Consider the following 14,963-nt stretch of genomic DNA (forward strand, 5'->3'; position numbering starts at 1 on the left):
TCCATCAAGAATTGTAGTTAACAATTGGAGTGACCGGGGCGGGGAAGTGGGGGTGGGAATCAAGGTATCTTTTAGTGGACAGAAATCTCGGGAAAACATTTACATTGATTTCATTGATATGCTTAACTGACTCTGGAGAAAAAGCATGCGGCACCCCATCTTGTTAACAACAGCACATTTAGAATAAAATTGCCATGCCCAACGCCCCGGTCAGGTGGCCCACAGCAGCCAGTCCACTCCGGACGCTACAAACGCGGCCGAGGCCCTGCAGCAGGTGTCTTTTAGCGACGTCACAGAGCCCCGAGAAGAACGCGCCACGGCGGTTTGCAGGAGGCCCCTGGATCGAGGACACTCTCCAGGCTCTGACGGCTACCCCGCAGGCTGATGGCCGAAGGCCTGGGCTTCCAATGGAGAGCGCTGCAGACGCGGGTGCCCACCGTCCTCGGGCCACCACCCAGCTGGTCACTGAGCCCTGGAGACTTCCGCCCGCAGCCCCGCGGTGCTGGGCGGGGGCCACAGGCGCCTAGAGCCGAGGCTGGGCGGGGCCTGTTCGGGGGCGTGGCCCAGCGTCACGGGCGGAGCCTGGCAACCTGGGCGTGGCTGTCGTGGGGCGGGGCCAGCAGGGCGGCGCTTGGGCTTCGGGCCGCGCCCAGCTGGGCGGGAGGCAGAGGCCCGGGGTGCGCGCCAGGGGCGCGGGGATTGGCTGCGGCGGGCGGAGACGTCAGGCTCCCGCGGCCCCAGCGGCTGCCCGGCGCGGCGCGGCTCAGTCGGCTCGAGTGGTTTGGTAACGGAGAGTTGGCTCCGTCCCTGCAGTCCTCTGCCGCAGTCGCTGGGCTGCGCTGCCGCCGTCGCCGGGACGCGCCGCCGAGCCCTTCGTCGTCTCCAGTCCCGCGGCCTCGGTTCGCCTCGCCTGCTGCACGCCCACCATGACGAAGACTGAGAAGAAGTCCTTCCATCAGAGCCTGGCCGAGTGGAAGCTGTTCATCTACAACCCGACCAGCGGAGAGTTCCTGGGGCGCACCGCCAAAAGCTGGGGTGAGCGCGCGGCGGGGCGGGCGGCTCAGCGGACGGCCCCATTCATTGCCCGCGGCCTGGGGGCCCCTGCTCCGTGGCTGGGCGGCCGCTGCCTCTGTCCGAGTGGGGCGCACGTGCTGCCGGTTCCCGCCGCGAGCGGCGCCGGAAACGGGACCCGCCGGCCCGGCCAGGCCTCCTTTGTGGGGAGCGCGCCCTGGAGGCCCGGGCCGCGCCGACTGGGGAAGCCGGACCTGCCCCTCGCCTGCTTGGGGAGAGGAAATTTCCACTACCCGCTATCTTGTGACTCGGCGACGCTGTCACCCGGACACCCGGGAGAGTGCGGGCGATCTCCGGGAGTGTGTGTGTGTGTGTGTGTGTGCGTGGGTGGCTTGCAGGGACGCGTGACGGGGACTTAATCACTGGGGCACATTGTCCGCGAACATGCACTGGAATTCTCGGAGAGGGTTTCTTCGTGCTCGGAGGTCACAGCGCTTTTCTACCTTGCGGATTTTGCTTTGGGGAAAGGCAGTCCTGTCTAAACACCCCCCCCCCCCCGCGCGCGTGCCCGCCCCTCGCCTTCAAAACATTTGGTGATGGTTGAATGTTAGCAGCTTTTCTCTGCGCGAACTCATTGTTTTAAAAAGATATAGTGAATTCATCTTCTGGGTGTTGTGCGGTCGTGAGGTGCCTTTTTTTGTTCAAAAAAATGTTAGAGAAAGTGAACAAGTGTGTTCCATTATTGCCTTTATACTTCAACAATTTTATCTTTTTGAAATCCTTTTAATCCTTTTAAAGAGTATCTTGTTAATGGACCTTGACTTTTTTTTTTCTTCTCATTCCGAGCAAGAATAGATTTCTAGAGCTGAGAACCAAAGACGGTAAATGAACTGTGGCTCAGAAAAATAACTTGAAGTGAGCTCCTGCAGGGTGGAAGGCGACTTTCCTGTCACAAGCTGAAAGGGGCCCTGGAAGGGTGTTTTGGGGTTTTTTGTTTTTTGTTTTTTTAAATTTCCAGCCTCCACTTCAGAAATGAGGAAAATGAGACCCAGAGGTTGTGATTTTGCCTATGTAAAATTACATATTCTACGGGGCCAAGAAAAGAGCCCAGTCTCCTTTAATCCCAGTCCAGTGGTTGTATTATCTTACAGATGCCTTGCCTAACTGCCCAGTAATTATGTACAATTTTTATTTAAATTGCTATCTTTTCTTGGGAGCTCACTACGTGCTAAGGAAATCAGCCTTCCACCCAGAGTTAAAGAGAGAATGATGATTATTGCTTGTTTCTGGCGTGTACTTCCAACTGAAGTGATCTGGGGTGGTGGAGAGCGATTTATCTTGTAGATTACCTTTTGCCTTTCTGTCTGCCTTTCTCATTTCCAGCACTGAGTATCTGCAGGCTCTGCCTTTCTCATTTCCAGCACTGAGTATCTGCAGGCTCTCACTGTAGCCCAGACTGATCTCAGACTTACTTTTGGTAGTTCTCTTGTCTCAAGTCACTTACATGAGTGAACATCAGGGTAGCTCAGACAGTGCTGTTTTAATCTTTATTTTAGCATATAGATCTCCTTGATAATATGCACTTAAATAGATAACATACAAAGTATCTAGAATTGGGCAAGGTATAAGGGTTGTAGTGGAACATTAAAAATAAAGTTGGGATTAGCTTTGGAAGAATTAGGCAAGACCTCTTTACGGAATCAGCATTTATTACCCTTTAGCTCAAATAGTAGATTTCGAGTTTATTGAGGGAATTGTGAGCCAGTGCAGAGCTGCAGGGGTGGTTGAAGATTCCAGCACAAGGGCATTCTTTTAAGGAAATGTGGGTGGGAGGAGGCTGAAATCCACTCTCAGCCTTCAAGGCCATGGACCCTAGACTCTTGGGTGTGCTGTGGAGAAGGACTCCTACACCCAGACTCATGTATGTGCCTTTGGGGCTCTCTGCCAAGAGGGGTGCTTTTTACTTAAAATCATCAAAGCCCTGTATGATCCAGCTGCCTGATCCACCATTAACATTCTGGTACGTCTTTCTACAATTTATGTGATGTTTCATTTTTTAAAAGCCAAAAGAGATAATAACCGTAGACTCAGATTCTAAGTATTTGTAAACACCTTGCCATGTTAAAAGGATCTCTGTCACCAGTTTTATTAATTTATTTACTTGACTCATATCCCACTGTGTAAATAGTCTTTCCCCCATATGTACTGGTTCTTGCTTCATCCTCCTCCCCTTGTGTATGTACAGTTTTCCAAATTTATTTCTTTGGGATCAGTTTGTGGGATTTCTAGGCTGCTCATAAAAACCTTTAGGGTTTGAAAGCATGTTGTCATGGTGCGTTCCTGGCAGTTGTCAGAGTATATTCCCACCAAGGATGTAATGGTGTTTTACCCTCAACACTAAGGCTATTCTTACCTTGTGATTGCTTTTACATTTCTAAAACAAAAAAACAAAAACCTCTCTTATATTTCTAGTTGTGTCTCCACACCTCCATAAATTTAATGCAGGTAGTAGTTAAAAAAAACCATTTTTATCCTTTGTAAAGTTGCTGTCTGTTTTGTATAAAGGCTTCCTGAGACTTTATAAAGATGTCCACAGTTTTCTGGTTTTATTTTTCTTAGGTCTGCAGTATGTTCCATCTTGATCTGAGATGTAGCCTATAAGTACATTAGATAATTTAAAAATATTTAAGAAATTTTTTTTTGCACTGGTTGTGGTAGTGAATGCCTTTAATCCCAGCACTCAGGAGGCAGAGGCAGGAGGATCTCTGTGAGTTCAAGGCCAGTCTGGTCTACAAAGTGACAGGCAGGGTTGTTAACACAGAGAAACCCTGCCTGTAATTTTACTGTAAGCATTTTAGAAAATGAAAATTTTGCTTATTGCATCACATTACTGTATTGAAAACAGCTGTCTGAAGCTTTTGAGTAGCCGTGTGGGGATTGAGGTACACCTAGAGTCACTCTCTCAAGTGTGGGGATTGAGGTACACCTAGAGTCACTCTCTCAAGTGTGGGGATTGAGGTACACCTAGAGTCACTCTCTCAAGTGTGGGGATTGAGGTACACCTAGAGTCACTCTCTCAAGTGTGGGGATTGAGGTACACCTAGAGTCACTCTCTCAAGTGTGGGGATTGAGGTACACCTAGAGTCACTCTCTCAAGTGTGGGGATTGAGGTACACCTAGAGTTACTTTCTCAAGCTGAACAGTGACTGAAACAGAACAAAAATGTTGGTGCCTGGTGGCTGATCTGTGAATTAAGTACAATTAGAGCTAATGTGCTGAGACTTGGCTGTCATCTAGTATTAAGGTAGGCAGTGTGCCAGGAGTTGCAGTTAAATTTATTTGGTTGTTTTGAATCCTGCTGACTTCAATTCAGGCTCCCCCACCTCCACTTCCTGAGTGCTGAGATTATAGGCATTTGTTACCACATCTGATTTAAAATTAACATTCAATTATGGAATGTAATAACAAAAATATATCCAAGGAAGAGTTGTTTCTTATTGTTTCTATATTTTGTATGTATGATACACTATGTAAAAAAATTATTTTACATTAGGCATCAAATACTGTAATGTAAGAAATGTGTTTTCATCAGGAATTGTACTCAAGACGTAGGTGAGAAAAATCACTTGGTGAGTTAGTGAGAGGGCAGAGTCCAGATTAGAGGTTCTATTTTGTAAATTATGCCTGGCATGGTATCATTATAAAGGTAAACTTGGGGCATTGTTATCTAGGTTGTCTATTGATAAATGTTGTAAATTAATATTGACTTACAACTCAAAATTCTGATTACTAAGCATAACCACATAAATTCTGGTTCATAACTAGCCGATGTCATCATGTTCAGATGCCCTTTTCATTCATAATAGATTTGTGAAGTGCCATTTTGGCAACCACTTGCTTCCATTCTGGGTCCCGCCTTAGCACATGCTCTGCTCAAGAGACTAGTTAGTTGTCTAGCTGTAGAGGAGGCAAGTGTGGCTATCATTCAGGTGCTATGTAGCTTTATGAGGTGATGGTCTTCAGTAAGTAGGACCTTTGTGAAACTATACATACAGGCACTTTAAAAAGACTTACCTTACCTTGTGTGCAGGCTAGTGCGGGAGGGGCAGCACCCGATCAGGGCATGTACTGAAGTGTCACCCAACAGGAGTAAGACATCAGTCCTAAACTGTCCAGAAAGTAGACCTGTAACCTGAAGGAAGCAGGTTACAGGAGTCATTGTAATAGTGACCTGATCTGTTTTTGTTTATTTGTTTTATTTTTGTTGTTGATGTTTTCTTTTGTTTTTTTCTGAGACAGGTATTCTTGTTGTAGCTTTGGAGCCTGTCCTGTGACTTGCTCTGTAGACCAGGCTGGCCTCAAACTCACATAGATCCTCCTGCCTCTGTCTCCCGAGTGCTGGGATTAAAGGTGTGCGCCCCCACTACCCAGTTGACCATATGTGTTTTAATGTTATTAAAGAACCTCACTCCCAAATAGTTTGCTTTTTCCCCCTCCCCAAAGTTGATTTCTGAATTTTTTATCAGAATTAAACTGTACTAATAGATGGGTTTTATTTTATTTTTAAAACCGTTTTATAGGCTAACATGGCAGCTCACATCTGTAATTCCATTATTTGGAAATTGGAGATGGAATTACAGAGGCGGGAGGATTGCTATAAGTTGCAGGCCAGCCTAGTGTACATATTGAGTTTAAGGACAGCCAGGGCACCATAGTAAGACTTTGTCTTAGAAAAACAAAACAAAGGCCTTCCTATAGTAATAATTTTGCAATGGTTTATCATTGCATTTGATTAAGTACTAGTTATTTAAACAGTGATTATGCAAAAGAAAAATGTTACTTATTTTAATGTTTACTGTTTTTAAATTTTTTTTAGATTTTATTTTTATGTATGAGTGGTTTTTTTTTTTTGCTTTTTTTATATTTATAAACAAAACCAACCTCCCTCCCCAGCAACTCCCCGAACAAACAGAAACCAGATTAAATAAAATGTGCAGTGGACACCCCCAGCAAACACCTGTGTGTGCAATTGAATACTGTGTCTGTTACGGTGGCACAAACCTCAGACAAACAATGTACAGTGTTCTGGGGGTGGGATTATGTATGAGTGTTTTGCCTGCATGCATATCTGTGCACGCTGTGTGTGCTTGTCACCCCTGCAGGTCGGGGAGGGTGTCGAATTCCTGGAACTGAAATTATAGATGGTTGTGAGCTGCCATGAGATTGCTGGGATTCAAACCCAGGTTCTCTGGAAGAGCAGCCAGTGCTTTTAACTTCTTAGACATCTCTCCAGCTCCCAAAACATTTACTTTTGAAAGATAAATTTATTGTTTTCTGGTATTTGCATTGTGATGATTTTTAAAATAGAAATACTGCTGGTCTCTAACCATTTCATGTAATTGCTGATGGCATTCTAATAGTCTGTTTTCCTATATGTAAATAAAAGTTTAAAGCCTATAATACCTAACATATAAATAGCTGATTTTGTCATTCTGTGTTTAAGGAGAATGGTTTTATCTTCTTAACGCTTAGTTAATATATTAAGTAACTGTGCTTCATTTCAGTGTGTCTGTGCATGTGCATATTTCAACAGTGCGCATGGAGAAGTCTCAAGACAACCTGTTAGAGCTGACTCTCCCACCGTTGTGGGTCCCAGGGATCAAACTCAGGTCATCAGGCTTGGAAGCAGATACTTTTACTCACTAAGTCACCTTGTTCCCTCGCCCTCCTTTTTAAAGACAGTTTTACTGTGAAGACTTGAACTTGAGGCAGTCCTGCCGCCTTAGCTTCCAAAGTGCTAGATTACCGGCATAAATGACTGCCAGCTTTTTTTTTTAAAAAAATCACCTATGTAGCAGACTTTGTGTGCTGCCTTGTGAGGTGTATCCCAGTAGCCATGGTGTCTTTGTATAGGGATCCACGGTGTGCATGTCTGTCTAGTCATGGGCTTTTTATATTGTCATAAGCAAGCTGCCTCGCTGTGGTCTTCATGTGGTCTCACACTTACCTCTTTGTGGTTGTATGCACTGCTCTCAAGGCCTCCTTGGTCCGGAATGGCCAGCTTATTCCTTTCCCCATACTGTTCATTCTCTGCGTATTAGTTCTCCCTATTTGTGTGACTTCTTTTGCATGTCAAAACTGCCTCAAGCCTTCTGATGTACTATAAGTGAAAATAATGATGTACTAAGTGAAAATAATACCTCTTGTTTCTAATACTATGAACCTGATGTGTGGGTGTTCCATAATGCGGAATTTACACTGCATTTATGTCCCTGTAGCATCTAGTGTGTTTTTTGGGATGAGCAAAGTTCAGCTTGTGATTCATTTAGTCCTGGAAGTGATATTGAGAGAGCATTGAGTTAGTCACTTAAATCTATACTGAAAGTTTGATGTAGTTCATTGTACAAGAAGGCATAATTCAGTCAGCCAGATTACTGTGTTCCACTAAATTTCTCACTGATATGGAAGTTTCTAGCATCATAATAAGGGTGAACATACAAGACATAGTGTATGTATTTCTCTCAGGAGTCCACTGAGAAGATCATACTGGAACAGAATCCAGACCTAAGTTCCAGTTCCACATCTGTATCTAAGCTTAGATTTCTCTTTGAAGAGCCTCTGGACCTTGATAAAGGGGAAAGGGCACGGAATTTCAGACGTCACTGTATGAGCCTGTCTGGATGCTTTCAGCCAGGAAGCAGCAAACACTGAAGGACCAAATGAGTGTGTAGGCTTTGCTGGCTACATGGTGCCTATTGTGGCTTTACCGTTACTCCAAGTGGATGACAATTGTGTGTCTGCCTTCTCAGTATTTGATTTACAAAAATGAGTTGCGTCTGTTGACTCTAGACATAAAAGTGGTCATTGTAGACTGACTCAAGAAATATTGAAGTGGGCCAGGCTCAGGAGTGCACACCTGTAACCCTAGAGATTGGGACGCCAGCAGGAGAACCAGACGTTCAAGGCCAGCCTGAGCTGTGTGAGACTGTCTCAGTCCTCTATTCCCAAAAGAAGGCATGGAAGAAAAAAATAATTTGAACTGGTCTGACTCTTGGGTTCCTGCTCTCATGTAACAACACACTTGTTTGCAATTTTACAAGTAGATATCCATACTCAGTACGTCCCTTGTTACCGTCAGTTTCTCTGGGCAATCACTATTATCTGTGTTAGTGCTTTTAAACATGTGATACTTGATGTATCTATTTTGGGTAGAAGAAGTCTGGCAGCTTCTTATAAAAGCAAATATACACTTACATCCCAACCCAGCAGTTCTCCTATGTGTTTACCCAAGAGAAATGAAAACATATCCACAAAAACACTTGTAACAAGAATGTGCATAGTAGTTGTGTTCATAATAGCTCTAAACTGGAAACAGCCCAGGTGTCCGTCAGTAGGAGAATAGGCAAACAAACTGGTATGCCTGCACGGTGGAGTACAACTCAACTAAGAAATGTATTAAGGCCATACAAGATATGAATGATGCTGAGTGTGGTGGCACATGCCTTTGATTCCAGCATTTGGCAGTTTAAGGCTAGCCTGGTACACATAGGGATTTCTAGGACAGCCAGAGCTACTCATAAGACTGTGTATTTTAAAAACAAACAAAAGCCCTCATAATTTCAGTGGGAAAGCTTCACTGAAGAAAGTACATACTAGATGATTTTATTTGCATGCTGTGAAAATGTGCAGAACGGAGGCTGAGTCTAGAGTAGTGGGAATAGAGATCTGCTGGGATGGTTTGAGGTTATCTCTTCAGTAGGAGTTGGGGTCGTAGAGGTGAACGAATTTTGTCAAATGTAATCTGTAAACTTTCCGTCAACTTTAGCTATTAGGATGGTGAGTTGTTTGGGGGCTGAAGGGCATTGATATCTGCTGTTTGAACTGCATTCAGAAACTAGACACAGTAAGGTAAATGTTAACTGGAGACTGGGATTCTGGGTGTTCACTGTTAAATTTCATTCAGCTTGCCTGTACATTTGTAAATAATACTGATTGAAATGTCATCACCAGTCTGTTTCCTAAAGAAATTTCAGTTTTCAGGGCTAGAGAGCTGGCTCAGCAGTTAAGAGTACTGACCTGGGTTTGATTCCTAGCATCCACTTGGCAGCTCATAACTGCCTATGACTCCAAGATCTAACACCCTCACACAGACATGTAGGCAAAACACCAGTGTGCATAAGAAATATAAATTTTTTAAAAAAACTTCAGTTTTTCCGTCAACCTTTCCTTTTCTTTTCTACTTTTATATGAAGAGGTAGAGTTTGGGATTTTTTTCCTATTTACTATGACTTGCCTGTGTTTCAATACCAGAATATGTAGATTTGTTTAATTCTTCTGAATAACTGCATAAAATTCTGTAGTGTGGAGATTTATAGATTGCTTTTTCTAAGTTTTATTTAGTATTTGTGTTCTGCATGTACAGGTTAGAAGACCTTTGTTGAGGTGGTTCTGTCTTCCTACCATAGGTTCTGACGATTGAGCTCAGGTTGTAGGGCTTGACTCATAGCAAGCCTTTGAGCCATCTTGCCAACCCCCACGTAGTTTCTTGTTCATAGGCCTGAGTTCTTACTGTACATCTTTGTAGCTGTTTATGCTTTTCTTTTTAAATATTTGAATTCTATTTTTTAGTTTACTGTGTGTTGTGTTTGTTATTGGAAATTGAACTTAGTTTTGTTCATGCTAGGTAATTGCTGTACTACAGAACTATATTTCACTGGTTTTTTGTTTTTTGTTTTTGTTTTTTTTTTTTTTTTTTTGAGACAGGGTCTCACTATTAAGCCCTGGCTGATCTGGAACTGGGTATGCAGATCAAGTTGGCCCCAGACTTAGTTTGTCTGTTTCTTCCCACCAAGTGATGGCATGAGCCAACCACAGCCACCATGCCCAGTTTATCCCTTCCTGTTTGTTTATTATTATAATGTATGTGTTTTGTCTGCATTTGTGTTCGCGCGTGCCTGGTGCCTAAAGAGGTCAGATGAAGGAATTGGAGCTGCCATGTGGGTGCTGTGCTTTCTCCCCAGTTTCTCTTTCTGGGGGTAGCCCAGGTTTTATATCTGTCTTTCTACCTAATTAAGTCTTAAGGATGATTTGCGGGGGGAGGGGGGAGAGCTGGAGAGACAGCTCAGAGGTTAAGAGCACTGACTGCTCTTCCAGAGGTCCTGAGTTCAATTCCCAGCAACCACATGGTGGCTCACAACCATCAATAATGAAATCTGGTGCCCTCTTCTGGCCTGAAGGCAAACATGTAGGAAGAACCCTGTATACATAATTAATAAGTAAGTCTTAGAAAAAAAAGAATGATGGGGGGGTCAGCCAGGCGGTGATGGTGCACACCTTTAATCCCAGTACTCGGGAGGCAGAGGCGGCAGGAAGATCTCTGTGAGTTAGAATCTAGCCTGGTCTACAAGAGCTAGTTCCAGGACAGGTTCCAAAGCTACAGAGAAACCCTGTCTCAAAAAACTAAAACAACAACAACAAATATTTGTTTGTTTGTTGTACATCACCCCACCCCAAGTATAAGCAAGATTTTATAGCCCAGGCTAAAAATAGTCTGGGATAATTGAACTCCTCATCCTCCTGCCTTCATAGAGTGCTGGATTCCAGCCCCTGGCACCCTGGCTGTGCTAGGAATTGAAGCCTGAACTTCATGGTGCTAGACCAGGGCTTTAAAATCTAAGCTATGTCCCCAGCCCAGTTCACTCTTGAACTAACTAAAAACTTGACAGCTTTTCGTCTTTCTTTTTTTAGTCAATACATTTTTAACTCTTTATTAAATCATTTTTAATATGTATGTGTGTGTGGAGTTGGCACGTGATTTTTTGAGACAGGATTTCTCTGTGTAGCCCTCACTGTCATAGAACTCATTCTGTAGACCAGGCTGGCCTCGAACTCCCAGAGATTCACCTGCCTATGCTTCCTGAGTACTGGGATTTAAAGGCGTACGCCACCATGCCTGGTTTATTTTAATTTTTTAAAACAGGATCATACTTAGCTTTGGCTGGCCTCAAACTATGTAACCACGGATGATCTTGAACCCCTGATCCTCTTGCCTCAGTTTAAGGCCTGAGATTACAGACATGTGCTAGCATGCCTGCTTTGTTTTTTAGTAAAAATTTTAAAAAATAGTTTTCTGTGGGTACAAGAGATGCCAGGAATTGAACTGAGGGCCTCACACCTGTTGAATAGGAGTTTTATCCCTGAGCTACACCTCTAGCTCACTTGGTTTTCATTTAGTTCATGGCTAGTTTATGAACAGATGCTCTTAGATTTGAAGAGTGTGTTTTTTGATGACCCCAAAGCTCTGTATTTTAGGCAACTTGATTGTTTTTGAAAAATACTTTCTGTCCTTGTTATCTCTTTGTTTCTGGACATTTGGCAAAGATACATTAAAGTCTTCATGATTGTGGGGCTCTGTGTGTGTGTGTGTGTGTGTGTGTGTGTGTGTGTGTGTGTACACAACAGGAGTACAAAATTTGAACCCACACAAAGTCATGGAGGTTCCTACCTCTAATGCTACGTCTCTTAATTTGAGTCAGGGTTTCATGTAATCAAGTATGCACAGGCCTGACATCTGTCCCCAGCACAGATCAATAAATCAAAGTGCTAAACAGAACTGAAGGTATATCTTAGCTGTAGAGTACTTATCAGCACCACAGGCTCCTTGGTCTGACCTGCAGCAGTGAGGGCGAGGACCTCACTAAGCATAGAAGTACATGTGACCCAGCATTTAACATAGAGATACATACCCAAGAGAAATGAAACTGATATCCAGCACATCTTGTGGGAATATTCTAGTGTAGTTTGTAATGTAGCTCAAGGGTCAGTGAGATGTATATGATATTAGTACAGTGGACTAATAGCCACAGAGAGGGCTGAAATGCTCAGACATGTTTAGATACGGGTGTCCTTGAAAGAAATCATTCTCTTTATGAGACATTTTTAGAAAATTGTGCTTGCTTGAGCCTGGTGAGGTAGAAGACAAAGAATGAGGATGAGTATGAGGGGGGCGGTAGGAGATCTTGCTGAAATATTTTTAAATGTATTGTAATAGAGTTGTATAAATCTGGACATACTAGAAACAGTTAAGCTGTATAGTACATTTGAATGTCAGTGGCAAACCATATTCTAGTAACATTCTCCTTTTGTTTTTAGGTTTTTCTTTTTTTTTCTTATTTCATTTATTTTTTGTTTAAATTCTAATAGCTTGCACAAGACCTTCCAGACTGGTCAGCATTGCAGCAGACCGCACTACAATACATTAGGGTAGGATACAAAGTGTACATGTATGAAACTGTCAGAACAAAAGATTAAAAATTCAGATGTACTAAACATTTTAAACTTTGTGTGACCTAATATAATTACTCTTTTTTTTGAAAAGCATACCTGCCTCTGCCTTAAAATAATTAAGACTATAAACAGAATGGTTATTTATCAAGGAAAAGTTTCTGATCCCAGATTCTTCTGAGCTGTCTTTCATGTCAGATTCCTGTGGGTAACTAGAAAATTTGCAAAGTAGTGAACCAAATCATAAGGCTCAAAATGCTGAGGGTGTGTACTCGGGGCTGCTTTTGTTTCCGTTTGGTCTTTTTTGAGCCAGTGTCTCACTGTAGCCCAGGCTGGCCTGCATACTCTTGCCCAGCCCTCTGGGCTGGTAGTGTGTGTCCAGTTTTGATGAAGCTTGTGGTCTATGTTGAAGAACTTGTCTTTATCCCATTTCTGACGGGATCTTTAGAACCCTGGGATTTTCTGTCGTCTTTGTTATGCTGATGAAGACATTAAGTTAGATCCCTGGCTTCAGAATGAGGGCTGACCCACATCCCAGTGGTTTAGGGATGTTGAACTCAGTTGACTGTCAGGAAAGGAAGAAGGGGGTTGTAAATTGAGTCCCTAGAGCAGTCTAGGATTCAGTTTAGTGTCACTAAAAGATGAGACTCAGTACAAACTAAGCTGTATCTTAGTGGCTCCGAGGGTATGAGCAGATGTGCTGGAGGCTTGCCCTGACCACAGCACCTGAGAGAAACCGTACAACTCTCCTGAGTTCTGTTGGGTTTTTCTAGTGAGGGATGGAAGCTGAGGATAAGGAGCAAAATATTTCCAAGACCCAGCTGGGACCCAGCTTTCTGGTGGAGCATCTAAGGGCTGTATTCACCTGGTAGCAGGACTACATTTTACAGTTAGAGCTGAATCAAAGAGACAGAATGGGATGGGACCTGTTTGTGAGACGGGGTAAACCTTGGCCGGATTTCTTGCTTCTTAATTGTATAGATAACACATGAACCAGACCTCAAGTAAGGTTTTTTTTTGTTGTTTTTTTTTTGTTTGTTTGTTTTTTTTAGAGTAGGTGCAGTTGATTAGGTTAGACTTGACCCTTATGTTTGCTGTAAACCCCACTGCAATTCCATTCCACACGTTTCTAGTTTGTTGCTGGAGTTTTGTTTCTATCTTATCAACTCTCAGCAGCTAATGTCTCCTGAGTTGGAACCTGTGAGTTATCCTGCCTGCCGTATATGAGCCTTCACACATGCACGCAATAGGAAATGGGAATGTGAAAACAAACCTTGACTTCTGAGTTTTCCTTCTGTAAAATGAATACTTAGGTTGGTACTACTGTTAGCTTCTTTTTGGTGCTGAGAGTGGGAATGAAAGTAGGACACTAGATTAGAGCCAGGTCGAACTAGCAAGACCCATGTTTCCAGCTGTCCTGGCGCACCGGCTCCAGCTGGAGCTCTATCCTAGCTCTGTCTCCTCATCAGAAATGAAGAAAACCATTTTGAAAATTGGTCGTCTTAAGAACAGAAATAGAGTAGCAAGCCGGGCGGTGGTGGCGCACGCCTTTAATCCCAGCACTCGGGAGGCAGAGGCAGGCGGATCTCTGTGAGTTCGAGACCAGCCTGGTCTACAAGAGCTAGTTCCAGGACAGGCTCCAAAACCACGGAGAAACCCTGTCTCGAAAAACCAAAAAAAAAAAAAAAAGAAAGAAAGAAAGAAAGAAAGAAAAAAAAAGAACAGAAATAGAAGTCTGGGCTGGTAGTGAAGTAGTGCCCACTGAAGAAGGGATTTCTGGTTGTACATACATGCTGATGTAGTGATCCCGGAGTAGAATCAGAAGGTAGCACTGGGGCTGCTGGACAGTGAGAGTGGCTTTTGCAGAGAATGCTGTTCAGTAATAAACTTCAGCCCTCCCTTTTCTTTCTTTCTGGCAGGGTCCTGCTATGTAACCTTAGTTGTCCTAGAACTCACTTTGTAGTCCAGGCTGGCTGAAATGGAGATTCTTTGACAACTTCCTGTTCCAGCCTCCATTGTGCTGACATCACAGGTGTGACTTACCATGTCTGTCTGTGATATCGTGATATTTCTTCAGACTTTTTTTTTTTTAATGTGTGTTTTGTCTACATGCATGCAAGTGCACCACAAGCTTGCTCCTGATGCTCTTTAAAGGCAAAAGAGGCATTGTACTTCCTAGAACTGAAGTTAAGGATAGATGTGAACCATCAGTGTAAGTGTGGTGACTTGAACCTAGTTCCTTTACAAAAGCAACATGCTCTTAACTGCTGAGCTATCTCTCTAGCCCCATTTCTTCAGATTTTTTTTTTCTTGAGACAGGGTTTCTCTGTGGCTTTGAAGCCTGTCCTAGAACCAGCTCATGTAGACCAGGCTGGCCTCAAACTCACAGAGATCCACCTGCCTCTGCCTCCCAAGTGCTGGGATTAAAGGGGTGTGCACCACCACCCGGCTTCTTCAGAATTTTTAAGTTCATGTTAGTTTCTTTTGGTTGTTGTTGCTATTTTGTGGGTTTTTGTTTTGTTTGTTGGTTGTTTTTTTTTTTTTTCTTTTTTTGGTTTTATGAGACAGGATTTCTCTGTGTAACAATCCTGGCTGTCCTGGAGCTTGCTTTGTAGACCAGACTGGCTTCAAACTCACAGAGATCCTCCTGCCTCTGCCTCTTGAGTGCT

General features: G+C 43.5%; 1 protein-coding gene across 1 annotated transcript in view; it reads left to right on the forward strand.

Moving 5' to 3' along the window:
- The first annotated feature begins 703 nt into the window (after positions 1-703).
- Atp1b3 (ATPase Na+/K+ transporting subunit beta 3) overlaps positions 704-14,963 on the forward strand; it is a 31,375-nt gene continuing 17,115 nt past the window's right edge. Inside the window, exon 1 of the mRNA XM_041677276.1 lies at positions 704-1,035. Coding sequence (XP_041533210.1) covers positions 927-1,035 — 109 coding nt within the window. The 5' untranslated portion in view covers positions 704-926. The remainder of the gene's footprint in view (positions 1,036-14,963) is intronic.

The sequence above is a fragment of the Microtus oregoni genome, unplaced genomic scaffold (genome assembly GCF_018167655.1).
Source record: "Microtus oregoni isolate MIOR12 unplaced genomic scaffold, Mior012 000028F_ref0000031, whole genome shotgun sequence".
Taxonomy (NCBI): domain Eukaryota; kingdom Metazoa; phylum Chordata; class Mammalia; order Rodentia; family Cricetidae; genus Microtus; species Microtus oregoni.